Raw genomic sequence first — 17,314 nt, forward strand, 5'->3', positions numbered from 1 at the left:
TTGCTTTAAAACAGAAAAAAAAAAAAAAAAAAAAAAAACAACTGTGTTTTCCTGCAGGCTGTGGGGGACTCTGCCTCCGCTGCTGCAGGACGTGTAAATCCAACGCAATGAAATATTAATTATTAGAGTCTGTCCAACTGGGATTCTTCAGTGCTTTCAGAGAGCTGAATAATTCTGGCACACAGAGAAAAAAAAAAAACGCACACACAAAAAGTCCTTCTTTTTTAATGTGAAAATATTGTGTGTGGAGTAAATTAGAGCTTTTGAGAACTCGGACTGAGAGGCGGGAGGAGGCTCTGAGTGCTTCAGGGAGAAAAATGCAAATTCCTACACAGGCACGAAAAAAAGATCACGGTCTAATGAAGAGGTAAAGGGAGGTGCATCGCCAGCACAGCTTCTTCGGCGTGGAGATCTGCCCTCGCAGCGCGGCGTAGCTGTGAGAAGGAGGGGGCAAAGGAAAGCAGAAGTCGATTAATAAAAGAGGGCACGCATCTCTGAAGGCTCCCGTTATGCGGCTCGTCAGGAGGAGGCATTCATCCGGAGCAGCCACGGGCACCAGCCCAAGGGAGCCGCGCTTGGCACGGCTCAAAGCCCCTTTTGTCCCCCCTTGTTTACCGGGGCTGGGCTGGAAATCCGAGCGTCATCCTTTGGCTGAGCAATGCTTGCTGATTTGCAGGCTCAAGGGGTGGTTGGAAACCAAGCCCTGGACTGCAGCCGTGCCCTGTTTTGCCCAGGGGACTTGGTACATGGGTTCGGCATCCAAACCACAACCCCAGCTCTGAGAAGTGCTCCTCTGCCCTCTCGGCCCATCCGAGTTTATGTATTTACATTTTCTTACAAAGAGTGCTGCATGGGAGGAGGGAAAGGCATTCAGCAGCGCCTCTGGCAATGAGGAATCCCTGAGGTCCCATCATCACCATCCATTTTTCAGCTTCCTTTTACCCTCCATTATCTGCCCCCTCCGGAAACATCTACATGAAACGCTTGGCCTCTCAAAAATCTGTATTCCTCTCTTATAATCCCCTCCGCTGTTCCTCACCAGCCTGACCCAAATACTTCTCATTACCCTGCAGTTGCTTTGGGGGATGTCTGAGGGATGGGTAAATGAATGACTCGGAGGAGGATACGTTGCCAAGAGGAGGGTCCTGGTGGGTCGGGTCACTTGGCTCAAAGAGCAGCAAGAAGCTAGCAAGGCAGCACGAAGAAAGGGAGGACCAAGGGCAGGGGAGATGGGGACAAAGACTGCAGAGAATATGTGAAGATAAGCATAATTCTGATAAAAACACAGCACCGTGGGCAGAGCCAACAGGAACAGGAGTGTGCCTGGTGTGTCCAGGTGCTAATGGGGTGGTGGCACCGGGATTGTCACTTTCACTACCTGGGGGCACGGAGCATGAGGCTGTATGGAGAAGGAGAGGAGTGCAAGGGAGGAAAGCTGTGGCTGAAACCCATCACAAGGTCAGGATTTTACAATCAGGGCAGGTTTTTCCTTTTCCCAGCAGCGAGTTTGCACAATTTCCCTTGAGTTGGCACAGAGGGGTCATCATTTTTGGCCTCCCCTTTGCTCCTGGGCTGGGAAGCTGATGCCTGTTGTGTATCTCCCAGCTGTGCCCGAGGCGAGGTGAGGCTGCAGGAGAACCCCCCAGAGATGCTCAGCACATGCAGGAGCAGCATCGCCCTCCCCCTGGCTACAGGGGACACAGCTCAGCCACTTCTCCACCAAGCTGCTGGGGCAACAGAGCTCAGGCATGAGAAGCAGGTGAGAAGCTACAGGTTGAGAGGCAACACAGGGCAGGAGGTGGTGACCATAATGCTTTATCTACTCTGCAGCGTGCTTGGTGGCCGTACCCTCCTGGGGGAATCCATCCATGCTCTTCAGGCCATCAGGAGCCCCTTTCTCCCCACCACCAGTGAAGAAGGACACTGACACAGGACCCCCAGCATCTCAAGGACGAGCTAGCCTGGGCCCCGGGCAGGCGCTCAGGTTGCACAGGAAGGTCTGGCAGCAGTACGAAGTGTAGGTGGCCAGACCCAGGCTGAAGTTATGGTACGGGCAGCTCCCAGAGCACTTCTTGGTGATCCTCTTCCACAGAGACAAAAAGCCTGGCCCAAAGGAGAGAGTGGTGTTAGCAATGAGGGTTTCCCAAGTGCTCCTTGAGATCATAGAGGATGGGGATGGACTAATGGGTCCTTCTGTCCCAAGGACCACACGGCCAGTGAGACCCATCCCCATCCCACCCACTGCAGCTGGGACCAGCTACACAAGGCATTCAATATCTCTGCTGGGCATTCAGCACTAGCCTCATGGCATGCATGAAACAATGTTCTTGCCTGGGCTGAAAATGCATTTCCAGGCTTCTCTGGGAGAATGAAGTGGTTTTATTCCCTTCTGCTTCTCTCTAGACCTCCTCATCCATCTTGGTTACCTGCTTCATTTCATCTCCCTGTCTAACTAAAGTCTGGATTTCTTTATTCATGCCCTGAAGACTGCTTGCTTTATGTCTCAGTGTCCCCTGCTGCTTCCAAGCAGGCATAAAATAAGGAGGAAGATCCCAGCGTGTGTCGGGGAGGAGGATTTCAAACCCTGCAAACTTCAGCACTGCCATGTTGGGCTCGCCAGGTCTCCACCTCCCACGTGCACTTCCCAGTGACTCCTCATCCCATCCATCCACAAAGGGCAACCATAAAAACCCAGGCAAAACCTCACAACCCATTCCTGAGTCCCCATGAGAGGGGGCCCCGCCAGCACATACCGATCCCTACGGAGGCAACATTTGTCACACAGTACTCATCCTTGTCCGAGCACTTCTGGGCCTTCAGACAGCTCCAGTTGCTTTGCTCCCACTCGCAGGTGTAGCAGTACAGGGCATTTGCTGCAGGAGGAGACACGGGATATGGAAGATGAAGACAAAATGCCACCACTCCCAGCAGCAAAGATATCACCTTCTTTCCATTGACTCTTGAATGCACAAGGGCCAGGGCACCAGGTTTGATATGATGCAAGGAGCAGGAAGGCCAGGGTCTGCTGTAGGAGTCTACAGGGATGTCCCAAGGCTTGGGTTCACCCTTTTCAGCTGCTGGAGACCCTACAAATTACACTGCTAACCAATTGGGCAGTAAGCACTTGCAGTTGCTGGTCCCATTAATTGGGACCTCCTTGGCCTGAAGAGGTCAGTCTGCCACACCTGCATCTTTGAGTGGGATTTAATGCCCCGAAACCTGGGTTAAAACACTGATGAGAAGACTGGCATTTAACTCTTAGCTGTGTGAATTCACCCCTAAGACCCGTGCAGTCCAACATTTCATTTTTACTGCCTAGGTCTTCTAACCCAAGTTAAGGTGCTCTTGGTTTTGGTGCTGAAGACAATCTCTGTCCCTTGGGCCTTGTTAATGCTAGGAAATTTGTCAAGATCACTATTCTGGAAATTGAACCATGTTAAATGGCAGAAAAGTATTCTTAGGCCACAATGAGACAGAAATAACTATTCCAAGACATTATTTTTCCGCACCAGATAATGTGGCAAATCTCCAAGAGCTGGCAAAGCTAATTCCTCTCTAGAAAATGACGATAACATTAATTCTATTTGGCTGCTTAAGTGACTTGTCTGGAGAGGCTGTAGGACCATGTACTTTCAGAGGGCTCAGATTTCACTTGCAATCTCTTTGTGAAATAAACTATATAATCTATAATGCAAATAATATGCAAATGTTCCTCCCCACCCAATATCCCAGCATAAGGCTGTTGACCCCATATAGCAACTTCTCCCCATCTTGACAAAAAAGCCTCTGGAATCACCACTGTAGGTTCTCTGAGATGGGAAAACATAAGGGGCACGAGGGCAGATGCTGTAGATCTGTCCCTGTCCCACTTCTGCTGCTAGAAGCAGTGTCACCACCTGCAGAAGCCAGGAGCTGTTGATGTGTTTTGTGATAGTGGGCTGCAGCACTTCTTCATCAAGATTTAGAAATAACCACAGTCTTACATCATCTGAACAAATAAACCCACAGGAAAATCTTTTAACAAAGACTTAAATGTGGCAACTGCTTCCTTTTTTATTTTTTAAAGTCGAGTAGTACATGAGTTCATAGAGAAATTTCCCTTGCATACGAGAAACCCTTGGCACACCCAGGCTGAGAAACCCGAAGAGAAGCACCAAGTCCTTCGGCAAGCACCAATGCAACCCCTTCCATGACTTCTTTCCCTGGCTATGAGGCCTTCTTGGCCTTCCAACACGCAATTATTCTTTGTCTAGAAGGAGCCATAATACCTTACCTTGCTCTGCACATAGGATCAAAGCCAGCACGGCAAGGAGCAAGGCCTTCATCATTTCCCAGTCGTGTCCGCAGCCCAGGAAAAGCACCCGCGTCTGGGGACAGGATATATATCTTCCCTGCGTTTGGACTGAGTGATTATGAAGACAGCAATTTTGAAAGAATGGGCAGGGATCATGTGTTATTTGACAGGATAGGAATGCATGTGGGTTGTTTTCTCACCTCGGCATTGCCTTCAGGCTGGTCAGATGGGGCCGGAGACGAGTGAAAGCACTAAGGCAATTCATTCCATTTATTGCTTTTAATACTTTGGTGTCTCCATGGTCAGACTAGCAGTGCTACTGATGTCCGAGTGGGTTTTTTTGTACTGTTCATCTCCGATCTGATCATCACGTCTGCGGCCAGATAATTCAGTGAAGGCATCTACTCAAAGCAAAATGGCAGTAAGTTGCACAAATTGATGGCTTCTTCGGGGTGGATGACTGCCAAGAGCCTTTCCAGGGTCAGATCTGGAGAACTCCCAGTACCTATAGTCAGGACAGACCTAGCTGTGTCTCCATGGTTGGCAATACAAACAGCAAAGGTTTTATAATTTCCCGTTGCCTATAAAAGCTGCTGGTTAGTTACAAAGTCCTAAATGCTCTACATCCTAGTTTTGAGAGCAGCTGCAGCAAGGAAGCAATGTCTTTGGGGTCCACACGCAGGAGCCAGCATGCTGGAGGGTGGTTTCCAGCTTTGTTACATGTGAGCAAAGGGTAAAAACATCTTTGTCATGCTTCTACATGGAACATCCGATACAAAGTCCTGCTGGATAGCAGTCAAACGTAAGATTCCCAGCCTTTACCATTTCTCTGCATGTTTATCTACTTGGGTGGAGCTGGAGATGTAATTTCAGCCCTCCTGGGGCCTCTGTTTGACCGCCTGTCCCACTTCTGCTTCTAAGGAACAAGCCATCAGGAGGTTTGGTGCTGCAAATCAGCAGATGTCTCTGTGAGTCACCACACGCCCAGGCACCAAAGAGCAGAGAGGACAAAGCAGGAGCAGCCCCTCTGAATTAATCTGAATAAATCTGCCTGGGCACTCATCTCTCTGGTCTCCCCTTCTCCATCCTGCAAACGTTGGTCTGCAGGAAAGGGATAACAGGTATCCAGCTGTATCTGCACAACCTGGGGTTTATGAGATAGAGCTGCAGGATACGAGACAAAGAACGTGTGAAAAGAAAAAAAAAAGGAGCTCAGATGGACTAGAGGAGGGCAAAAATGCCTGGGGGTGAGCTCTTCAGGTCCTGGGCAGAAGAGAATATGGGTGAGCATCCCCGAAGCAGAGGTCATGTGCATCTTGCACATTCAGGGCCGCTGATAGGACTAATCATTGCTCATCACGGTGAAGGCATGACCAGAGGAAGTTCAGAAGGACAGCAAAACACATGGTATCTTCCATTTTAAGGAAAAAAAAAAAAGCGGGGTGGGGGTGGGGGAAGTACGGGTGTTTAGGGGAGGGTAATTTTCAGTTACTGTTGAGGTTTCTGCCACTGGCTTTAAACCACCGGGGCTATCAGTACTGCTGACATAGAGCAGGATTAACAGGATGGTGAAGTCAGCCCTGATAACCCCACGAAGCATTCCCCATTCCTTTCCAATGGACATTCATCTCCTGGGCGTGGAGAGGATAAGCCACATCACTTGCCCAACAGACGAAGTTCTGCCAGACTCGGGGGCTGCATGCCACCGTGGATGCCAGAGGAGGTGTGTCAGTCCTCCCAGGTGTCACAAGGCAGCAACCCAAGAGCTAGACCCATTCCAGGGAGCAAGGTTTGCCCAGCATGATTCACAGCGTGGTGTCCTCCTGCAGGGACGGCTCTTTGGCAAGATCTGGAGATCAGCCTGGGCAGCCAAGGCTGAGCATCCTGCAGCAGCAGGAGCACCCTGGCAAAGGTCTGCGTGGACAAAGAAGCAGCTTGTTCTAAGCAGATTTGACTGTTTTTTTGAGGAAGAAGGGAAAAATAATTGTTATTCTTCAATATGATTAACAAGGTATGTTAATGAATTATTATTATTATTTTAGGAAAGAAATGGTTCTGATTTAGTTCATCCCCTCACTCCCAAAGAATGATGATGTGAACATTTCTCTGATGCAGAACTGGAGCAGAGTCGCCTGGGGAAGGGTTTCAAATATGTTCTTCACTGACTGCAGGAAGGGGGGCTGCAAGGCCATGGGAAGTGGTCTATGGTGGTCCACCAGCAGGAATGGTTTGAAGGAAAAGTGTGGTGATAGCCAAGGGAGCACAATGGGCCACTTGGCATTCGGGGGGCTGCCCGTGGCCCACTGAGCCGGATATTTGGGAAATCACCAGCCTGGCCTCAAGTATTTCTGATGCGTATGTGAGAGGTGTGGGGGGTGCCAGCACATGGCTGGCATTTCCTTGGTGGCACACGTGTGACTGAGGTTGGCATTCGCACCTGGGGTGGCCAACACATAGAGGCAGAGTGGCTGCGGCATAGAAGGCAGAGCTGGGCTGGATCCGGGCAGAGAGCTGCAAAAAAGTTGTCCTGGTGTCCACCACTACAGAGCAGAAATGAGGAGATAGAGCTGAGTTAAAGGCTTCCAAGGACCATCTCTAGCATGGATCCAAGAGGTGGGTGTAAGAGGGCCCTTGTCAATAAGCCTTGTGCCATCTCCTCTCCTGTTTCCAGACACTGCATGGGTGGTGGTAGCTGGCCCACGTTAAAACCCTGCCAAGAAATGTGCTAACAATTATATGATTAAATAATTAAACGGTGTGGATGACAGCATCCCAGACCGGGAAACATTTCCAAGCACTGTTTGTTTCCCTTGCTTAGATTCAGCTTTGGAGATTGGACATTTTCGGGCACGTGGCAGGCCTCTCATTTTGTTCTTGGCTGTGCAACATTACACTACCCCAGCTTTATTTTGCTGCCTTCTCCAATGTTCTGGCCTTTGAAACTTCTTAGGTGGAGAAGAGACGTCAACGACTGGAAGCCAGGCAGGGAGCTGCTCATCCCCCATCCCCCAGGAGCCCCATACTGGGGTCTTCTCACACCAGGCCTGCAAACAAGTGTCCATGTGTAGAATAGAGGTGAGGTGGAGCAGAAATATCATGGCTCGGACTCATGAAAGCTCTTCATAGAACTATAGAATATCCTGAGTTGTAAAGGACCCACAAGAATCTATTCCAACTCTGGCTCCTTGAGGGACTTCCTTGAATTTGTCCTGAAGTCTTTAAACTTCTTGTCCTGAAGTCTGGTCACAGCACTAGCTCTGCCAGGCCCTCATCATCACTTAACTGGCACCTCAAGAGGTTCCCAAACATCTCCACCTACCCCAGCATCCTCCCAGACCGTGCTTATTGCCACTTCCCACCCATTTGCCAACACCCCCAGGAGCCAAGCGTTGTGGGATGAAGGAGGTTCTCAGCACCAGGTATGACTGTGCCACCAAGGATTTTTCAGATGTAGATAAAACCTATCAAAGAGACACTGTCCAGGTGGTGCCATTTGTTGCTTTTGGCAGGGAGGACAATGGCTCGAAGCACACATTGCCCTTGGAGGAGAATCACAGGACGTTAGGGACTGGAAGGGACCTTGAAAGATCATCTAAAGATCAGAAGATCTGATTTTGGAAGATTTTAGAAGAGAAGCATCAGCTGTGTGTGTTTAGCATCTCTTGGGTGAGGGCAAACTTCAGGTCTTCCCACCCTTGAGTCCAAGGACAGAAGCTGATCAGTAATTTTGCCTCCTGGCTCCTTCCTTCCACCTCCCTCCTCCTCCCTGTAGATTTACTCACATTTGGTCCTGCACAGCTCTTTCCTCAACTCTTCCTGGTTGTGACCACCCCAAAACCACCAAGGTGGGCTGTTACCACCCTCCCCCCGCCCCCGACGCACAGCTGTCCCCACCCCAGACAGCCGAGATGCTTCTGTGCTTAATTCCCAGGGAAGACAAGGCATTCTTGGAGCTAAACCCACCCATGCGTTTTCTGCAGACCAACATGGGCTTAAACCCTTCGTGTCCCAAATCCCTGAAGGACTCTGACCCCTTGGCCTCTGGCTGCTCTGCTCCCACCTCCCATGTGCTCCCCCTTCCTGGGTGCTGTGCAGGGAGCTGGGTGCTCACCATGGGGGTCCCACCATGGCCCAAAGATACTCAGGTTCTGCTACGTATAATGGGCAGTCTGGGGCCAGGTTACACTGAGGTGGTGAAATCCTTCTGAGAACTTGCCCTTTGGCTCCCCTTCTTTGAGTCAGGGCAGGAAAATAGTGCCCCGGGGGCATCCCGGGTCTCCATTTCCCATAATACCGAGTTTTATGGTGTATCTGGGACTCCTGTACTGCCCAAATCCCAGCTGGGTCTGGATTAAGTTAAATATGGAATGATACCCGTACCTGGAGGCTGTAACAGGGGAATCCAGCGGTGGCCTCCAGGTGTCACAAGCTCCAGAGGAGGTCACCACCCTTCCAGCAGCCCTGAGGCTAGAACCATGCTGCCGAAGAGCTGACATGGAAGCATTCAGCAGCAAAACATGCAGAGTTTCAAGGGCTGTCCCACATTTGTCCATGCTATTTAATTGTTAGCATGGTCTTTGGCACAGTTTTGGCCTAAGACCATCTCTGGCAATTCCTGGGCAGGGTGCAGGTTTTATCACAAGTCGGATAAATTTTCCAATGGGTGTTTTGGACTCAGCCACCTTATTTTGGAGGGAGAGAGCCTGGCTGTACAGACGGATACCAGCTAATCCCAGGGCCAGGAACAGACACAGGACATTATATTTGCTAATATGCCTTCCCCATGGCATCACGACCCTCATCAGGACCAGAGTGCAGACAACATGCTAGTAAAACACCACTGTAAATTCATTATTTTCCAGATGCCTTTCTGTGAGCCCTCAGAAATTTCTGCCTGGCTGAAGCAGTAGGAGACATGCTCTGATTTGGGGCTGTGCAGATCAGGATCGTACCCTCCTCCTACTCACCTCCATTTGTTTAGCTCTCCGTGTAATTGCACGAACAAGCAGCCCCTGCTGCCTGCAAAACCCCGGCCCTGCTGTGAGTCAGCAATCAACAGAAATTTCCAAGATGGGTGTTATTTATTCTGTTTTATTTTATGGTGGCTGCAGAGCCCTGATGCACGAGAAGCTATAAAAGATTAATGAAGGGATCTCCTCGCCATCGAGCTCACATTAGGTTCAGGCTGGCCTGTCCATGTCTGAGCTTCAGATGTTCAGAAGATGTGCTGGGAGCAGATGAGTGAAACAACTGGAGGCACTGGGGGACCAGGATGGGCTAGGAAGCTTGCATGGGTTATTCAGCAGGAACCCAATTCCCCAGGGCATCACAGTCCATCACAGAGAAGGGACCTGTTAGCACCGACCAGAACTGTGGTTGCCAGCACCAGGAACGGGTGTCTCCCCCTGGATGCCTCATTGCAATGGCAGTGGTGACGACTGAAGCATTCACAAAAGGTGGGCCAGATTCTGCAATGTGTTTTGCAGCTTTTTGTGAATTCACCTCTGGTGAATGTCTAGGTCAAGAGACAAATACAACCAGCACGAGAACCTTTCTCACCAGGGCAAATCCTGACTTTAATGTGTAAGCAGCATGTGAGATCACCCAAGTCTGTAGGGTTATGGCTCATTTGACTACCCTCTGTCTCACTGCCCAAGCAAACAACTGGGCTTGACCTGTTACCCAACGTTATTCAGGTCTCCCAAAACCCCAGCAATGGGAGTGTTTCAGACCCCAGTGCACTGGAGCAGGAAGTGGGGAATCACAGAATCCTAGAATCATTAAGGTTGGAAAAGAGCTCCAAGATCATCTGGTCCAACCATCACCCTACCACCAATGTCACGCACTGAACCATGTCCCTCAGCACCACATCCAACCTTTCCTTGAACACCCCCAGGGACGGTGATGCCACCACTTCCTTGTAGGACACAGCTTCACGTAGAGCAGGGCAGTGACACACGGGAGCATTGGGCAGCAGGGCTGGGATGTCACAGCCCAGTGGGTCATGGCAGTGGGACTCACCAACCTTGGTCTTCACAACTTGAGTTATGCAAAATGTCTCATTTCTGGCACATTTGGAAGCCTCCAGGCACTGATCATTGCTGGTCTGGTTGTTACAGATTCAAGGTTGAAGCCTTGGTTTAGCACTGGGCCACTGGGAAAGCTCATTTCCCCTGAGACCTTGCAGATTTCCCTTTGGTGACCTGGCCCAAGCTCTGCTCTATCTATTATCAGCTCCATTACCACGACTCTGAGCTTGGTGTGGTAACAGCAACGTCAGGGGAGCACAAGGGAAGTGGAGGAAGACCAGGGGGAAGATGCTGTGCTACTGCTACAACCTCAAAATCTTGTCTTATGGGCAAAGAAGCAGCATGCCATATGTATATATATAAATATAAATAAATATAATATATATATGTATTTACATACTTGGATACTTTTTGTTGTTGTTGTTTAATTTGTTACCCCTAAAACCAGCCTGGTCTAGCTCCAGGTCTTGCATTTCTTCAGCTGACCATGGTTAAACTGTCAACAGCTCAGAGGTCTCCAATGCCAGCCTCAGCCCCATCTCGTCTCATCTGCTTGGGTCAGCGCCGTAAATACCTCACTGTATACAAAATAGTAGGTTGTTATTGCTATCTATATAAACCCACGGTTGCACCATAAAAAGATACATAAAAGAGGAACAAATTAGCCATAGCCACCTAGTCCATTAGAAAAATTGCTCTTACAGCTCAGCCAAGTAAAACAAAGCCTCAGGCAGGTCAGGACAAAGTCAGAGCAAACCCGGCAAGCCTCAGTCCTGAGGCTATCTCAGTACAAAGCTTATGGCCCTGCTACTAGCAGTGGCAATTCCAAATTAAGGTGCTAGGGGATAACAAACCATCTTGCCTTAGCCTCTCATAGGGGAAAAACTAGACTGAGTTATTTGGTTTTATTTACAGAATTATGTATCCTATATATTTTTTTCCTTTTCCAGCATATAGGAAGGCATTATGAGGGCAACCCAGCACAGCCCCACGGAGAAGTTCTTCCAAAGGTCACAGTATAGAAAAGAAAAGACAAAAGGAAGATTTATTTATGCATCAGAGCAGTTCAGGTTGTGCAGCCACAGTTCAGACACGCTGCTTGCTCAAGAAGCCACGCTGCACAGGCCTGGCCGGCTTTAGGGAAAGCGGAACTAAATCAAACAAACCAGTAAGAACAATTAAGGAGGACACCACATAAGCAAATGTAAATGAACCATGTCCCGTTACAGCACGGACTGCATGCCAGACTGCAAAGATGATGAGAGCTTTGCCAGCACTCCAGGACCCTTTTGGATGCTCGCATAGCACACCTTGCTACGCCAGGACGGAGTCGGGGTAGTGCTGGTTTGGTGGCCCCCATTAAAAATGTGGGGATGAAACAGAAACCTTGGCAAGACATGAAGCTGCAGCCATCCCATACAGGGTCCCAAGGAAGAAGAGCCAAGCACAATAAAAAAAAAATGGGATTGTGCTACGTGCCTGTGCTAGGAAAAGCCAGGAAGAGAGGCCAGACCTCCATGGTCCCACTCTTCACCTCTCATCCTCTCCTTCAAGCCTTACCTCTGGAAGGGCAGCCTCCAGAATTTGTCTTTGCAGGCAGCCAGAGCCATCTCCTGCCTGCCTTGGTGGGGAATCCTGCCAGGCTCCCAGGCTCCTACTTGAGCAGAAGCTGCTCCCTTTCTCTGAGCCTACAGAAAGAGGGATGGTGCTAGGTCTGAAGATGCACAGGAGAGGGAGTGGTGGAGATTTAACCCCCCCAGGTTCTGCCTCTGAAATGGGACTTGTAGCACCAGGAACGAACCACGGGAAACACATTTCTGCCTGGAGGACTACCAAGAAGATTAGCCCTAATTAAAACAGGTTGCAATAATTCCCACCCAATTCTCCTTCTCTAGGGCAAACCAAGCCTTCAGGGGTTGAAGCGTCCAACTATCCCTTGATAAATGGATGGAGGAGATTACACACAAAAAAAACAAGTTTAACAAACAAAGAGCTCATTCATGTGTAGATGACCTCTGGGAAAGGATCAGAGATTTCCTCATCTGACCCACCCTTACAGATAAATAATCTGTCCTGTGTGCAAGAGTAGGGGTGGCCTGTATGCAATCCACCAAGCTAGAAACATAGCATTTTTTGGAAGGCCATCAGCTATCCACTTCGTCATCCCTCCTTTGCAAGCCTGCTCCGACACAAGACAACCCATTGGAAATTTCCCAAAACCAAGGAAATTACCCTGTTTTTGCAGAGATTTCACATCGTGCTCTTCCCAGGTTCGTGGCAGCAGAAGCAATATATGAGCCCTCTTGCAGCTGTGAAGGCAGTTATTTAAGGGCTTATTTCTGAGTCAAACTGATCACTTATAATTGCAGCCTAATCCAGGCTTGGATTAAGAATTGTAATTGAGCAATTTATTGGAATTCCTCATGCCCCAGCTTGCAGCGGCTCAGGATTAAGGTCTGGAGAAGCCTTTCTCAGAGCTTGGGATGGGCTCAGCTGGGCTGAGCTCTTCCTTAGAAGCCCTTTATTGTTCTTTCAAACAATGCATGTGCTCGGCTGGCCAACAGTATCACAATTACAGCTAAAATGAAGCTGTAGGAAGAACCAGCCTATGTGCCATCTACTCATTCCCTGTGGGACACCAGCGTTGGGCAGCAAAACCTTCCCCTCCCTGCCCCAAGTTGCACTCCATGCCAGCAAGTCTCCTCTGCAAGGCACAAATCCGATATCCTGGAGTTTTATCCTCACATTAAAAGCCCTTCCTCTGCCCCTCATTAGACTGCCCTTCATTTTATCACGGGGATCCAATTTCTCGTAGGTTAATCGTTTACTTTCCTTTGCAGCCACTCCCATTGGAGCCCGTCCCGTTGGAGCTTATTTTAAGTGGTCTGAACTTGGCTGACTGTCGATGGATGCAGAGCACAGCTGCGTAAGCCCGGGAGAGCTCCTTAAACACGAGTTTTATTTATGCCAAACCACAGCCGTGATCTCCTCCTCCTGCTAATCCAGGCTGGGAAAGGAAGCACCTCCATTCATTGCACTCGGAGGGAGAAGCTCTGAAGCACAGCAGCGATAGGAAACGATAACGTTTAAGCGAGACTCTCACGTTGACAATATTCCCCTTTAAAGTTTCTGTTTTATTTCTCCCAGATTTTGCAGTTTCGCAACACCAGCCCTCAAGGGAAGGAGGTGGGGGAAGAGAGAAAAACCCTCTGGCAACCCTTGGGGGTTTCTCTTCCCCATGTCCCCGCAGGGGGTTCCCACTTCTCCCACGTCTGCCCGGCTCCAGCTGTTTTGCTTTCTCCTTAATTTGATGGCTCCCCGGGGAGCAGACGCAGGGGGTAAGGAGCAGTTCAGCAGCAAAGTCCTCGCCGAGGAGCTCTTATCGCACCCACTTGCCTCTCTGCACCCATTAAGATGAATCATCCGAAAGCCGCCGCTCCCACCCACCTACAAGCGAGCGACAGCCCTGTCATTAAGTAAATGAAAGAGCACATGTCATGGGCACCCACCAGGCCCCCTCTCCACCCCAGGAAGCCGTGGTGGGCAGGGGAGCAGTGCTGCCCACCCTAAAACCAGCCCCGACGGACACAGAAAGCAGGAGGCAGCTCCAGGGAACGGGAGGCCGATGTGCGGCCTTTGGCAGCGAGGATGGATAAGGTTGGCCGAGCATCAAGACGTTGACTCATCCCCAGGAGAAAGCACCACGTGGGAAGGTTTCTGATGAGCGGAGGCTCAGACCGAGGGCTTCGGTTCCTGCAAAGGGTGCCAGCGTGTCAGCTTTCCATTCCCATCTCTCTGGGATGGATGACACAGAAGCAACAGGCGAGGCCGGAGCCCCGTTAGAGCCTCCAGCCCCAGGGTGGCTTCCCATGGTGGCAGAGGCACTGCTCGTATTCCCCCAAACCGTAAGATGAGGTGGTCCCAACACCTCCAGCCACCAGATGCCACCCCATGCAAGAGGACAGGCTGGAGAGGAGCAGGCTAAGAGGGAATCAGGTCACTGCCTTCAGCTATTTAATAGGGGGGTGGCTAGAAGGAGGGCAGAGCCAGACAATCCTCAAGGAAAACTATGAGGAAGGACAAGCAGCAGGTTAGGAGATACAGCAAGAGACATTCCAACCAGGCATACAGGAAAATAAATAAATAAATGGAAAATAATAATAAAAAAAAAAAAGAAATGTTTGCCTGGGCAGTGATTAAACACCAAAATAGATGCCGAAGGAAATGGAGGAGGAAATCTCCCTCCCTGGAGCTACAAAGTTTGCCCCAAAGAAACCCAACCAAAGCTCGCCCTGTTTGAGCTGGAGGTTGGACCAGAGCCCTCAGAGACCCTCCTCCCAGCCTCAGCATTTCCACGGAGAGCCTAGGAACAGCAGATATCAGTGCAAGTCAAGAGAAACTTTCACCGCCTCCTGCCAGCCACAGGCTTGTTTTAAGGAGCAGCCACTGCACCAGTGCTGTCCTTCAGCCATCACACGGCCTGGGAGATCCCAAGCCTGCAGGCAGGGAGACTCCGGCCACCAAGAGGCTTTTGAGAGCTGTTATGAAATGAGAGCAGCCCTGAGCCCATCCCAGTATCAGCGTGAGCAGCCAGCTTTGTTCCCGGTAAATTTGCCTTGAGGTCTCCTCCCAGCCAATATGAACAGCAGGCTTCTGTGAAAAGCCCATTAGCAGCCCAAAAAGTTACAGGGGAAGGCACCACTTCTGGTTTTGCCTGAAACCAGATCTTCCATTTCTGCATTTTTTTTCCACTTTTTTTTTTTTTTAAGTGATTGCAATGAAAAACACTGAAGTTGTTTTTTTTTTTTTTAAACTTTGGGCTACCAAATATCTTAGTCATCAAAGCACAGGGTTTTATGCGCCTACAAAAAGAGTCACCTCGTTGGAGAAACTAAGCTGAAAGCGTCCTTGGAAGGGCCAAGACAGACAGGGGTTACTGAGCATGCAAGCATTGCTTTGAGTCCCCAGATAAACCCCAACCCAGAGCCTGGAGGAGAAGGGTCCTGCTCTTATAGGCACATGTGATGGGGTCAAGTTCCTGCTCCTCAGGGTCCTGAGCAGTGGAAAATCCCTGGCAGAAGGGGAACTGGGCCAGACTGCTGCACTATGTGATGTCAATAGCGAGAAACCCAGCTTCCCTGACCTGTGTCTTCCTTGGGTATGGCCAGAAGTGCCAGGAGGACACTCCCCAATCTTACCAGCTTCTCCCCTTAAAGCTGGTTCTGACATATTGCATTACTCAAGCCCATAAGGAGTAAAACACGCAACCCATCTAACCTCGCTTTTGCTCCCTTAGCTTTCCCATTTTCATTTCACTGAGCTTTTTGACAGAACTGGTCACGCCGTAGGTTGTAGTGCAAACGATGGAGGTTAACACCCTCTAGGGAAAAAACGGAGCTGCTTTATTTAAGCTCCTACAGAATAGTCAGTTATTATTTAGCTGACACTGACAAGCTCTTTCACAGCCCTGACTTCCAGAGCATGGCCAAGGAGCCTTCTGTATGACAGAGAGCCCATGAAGCCACCCTGGTGCTCCTCAGCTGCTGCAGTGCAAGAGGAAAGCGCAGGGCTTGCAGCTGCATTCACTGACATCTCGATGGGTTTTGCTCCAAGCACAGCCTTTTGGAGAGAAGCAAGACGAAGGGAGGCAGCCAGGGGAGCTGCCAAGGAAAGCAGAGCTGTGTAAGCAGGCAACACAACCAGCATCCACTGCATGGCTCCACCATCCCACCAAAAACAGGTGGAAGGAAGACCAGCCTTTCCTTCACATTAACTGCCCCAGGCAGAGGATGACGGCACTGATAGAAACCTGCCCGAGGAGAGGCCACAGACCGAGTTACTCGCTTCCACCCAGAGCTGCAGCAGAATTTGCTTCCTTGGCGTGATTTTTCCACTGCTTCCTCAGCAGCTGTTTAGATTGCTGCAGCTGCTCTTACAACTCCTTCCCCTCACATGGTTTCTGAGCGACTTTTTCCTCTAAAAGATACTTTTAAAAATGGAAAAATCTGCTGGTCCCATGCTCACCCACAGTGCTCATCCACTTACATCTTGCTCCTTTTTCTGCAACTGAAAATGAGTGTTTTTCCCCTCTACGGGCTTGCTAGATGGGACCTTTCCCCCACAGTTAGTGGTGATTAATCACTTCAACACTTTTTAAAGCCAGAAAGCATTTATACAGAGTGGGCAGGAAAATATCTCCATGCAGTGGATCCAAACTGGGTCCCTTGTGTTCGCAGGTACAAATCCAACAGAGGGGTCAAGGCACGCTTGGCAGCTCCTGTCCAGTTGATAACTGGTTTAGCTTGGTCAGAAAAAGTAAATAAATCCCCTCCCACTTCTGCCATCAGGTTGTTTCAGATCCCTGTTTTAAGATTCACTTGTCTCTTCAAACCCTAGATTAGCACTTATGGCTTGGAGATAGAGTCCTGGTTATCAGTTTCATAAGCTGCCACATCTCAGCCAAGTAGCAGAGCACTGCACGTGCACTCCCCCTGCAGATGCAAGATAAAAACAGCATTGGTTTCCCTCCTGCATTTCTCCTCGTACTTGTCCCATCTGAGCTAACGCACAGCAATTCTAGGGCCTCAGTTTCACATATGGGCCCTTAGGAACCGACCACAAAATGTTTTGGAGACCTGCAGGTAGGCTTTTTGCTTGAAGGCAAAGCACTTCGTATCAAAAGCCTAATCCCTGCGGACAATTGAGCATGCACACAACCAATTCCAGAGACCAAATTCCAGCTTGGACTCTGTGCATCAGCTCTCAGCAGAGCCACGTCTTGGATGAGTTGCAAGAAAGCCTCTGGCCTCCAGTCTCCCATATTCGGACAGATCACCTCCAGTTTTAATGACTCCCAACTGAAATAATAATTTAAAACACGAACAAGTAGCTGGAAGTGAACACATGGGATGCACTTGACTGCTTTGGACTACCGCAACCTGAACATCAGCCCTGAGATGCAAGAAGATTGTGCTGCCAATGCGACAGCTTA

The 17,314-nt window shown here is 49.7% G+C and overlaps 1 protein-coding gene across 2 annotated transcripts; it reads right to left on the reverse strand.

The window, feature by feature from the left end:
* Positions 1-299: 299 nt before the first annotated feature.
* LOC106042191 (lymphocyte antigen 6E-like) lies at positions 300-4,432 on the reverse strand. Of its 2 annotated transcripts, XR_010828850.1 has the most exons (4): positions 4,274-4,432; positions 2,754-2,873; positions 1,849-2,103; positions 300-434 (listed from the first exon to the last, which is right to left on the reverse strand). XR_010828850.1 is itself a non-coding variant. In XM_066990805.1 (3 exons), the coding sequence occupies exons 1-3, from the start codon at positions 4,326-4,328 to the stop codon at positions 1,946-1,948; spliced, it is 333 nt and encodes a 110-aa protein (XP_066846906.1). In that variant the 5' UTR covers positions 4,329-4,432; the 3' UTR covers positions 1,169-1,945. The 2 variants fall into 2 exon arrangements, 1 of the variants encoding a protein (XP_066846906.1); XM_066990805.1 differs by lacking the exon at positions 300-434 and having other exon boundaries at positions 1,169-2,103.
* Between the last annotated feature and the right edge of the window lie 12,882 nt (positions 4,433-17,314).

The sequence above is a fragment of the Anser cygnoides genome, chromosome 2, assembly GCF_040182565.1.
Source record: "Anser cygnoides isolate HZ-2024a breed goose chromosome 2, Taihu_goose_T2T_genome, whole genome shotgun sequence".
Taxonomy (NCBI): Eukaryota; Metazoa; Chordata; class Aves; order Anseriformes; family Anatidae; genus Anser; species Anser cygnoides.

Excerpts from the sequence above, each read along its gene's own strand:
- LOC106042191 (XM_066990805.1), bottom strand. The coding sequence starts at position 4,328 with ATGATGAAGGCCTTGCTCCTTGCCGTGCTGGCTTTGATCCTATGTGCA. Across the intron at positions 2,874-4,273 it reads GATCCTATGTGCAGAGCAAG|CAAATGCCCTGTACTGCTAC; the intron begins GTAAGGTATTAT and ends CTCCTCCTGCAG. Across the intron at positions 2,104-2,753 it reads TGTTGCCTCCGTAGGGATCG|GCTTTTTGTCTCTGTGGAAG; the intron begins GTATGTGCTGGC and ends CCTTTGGGCCAG.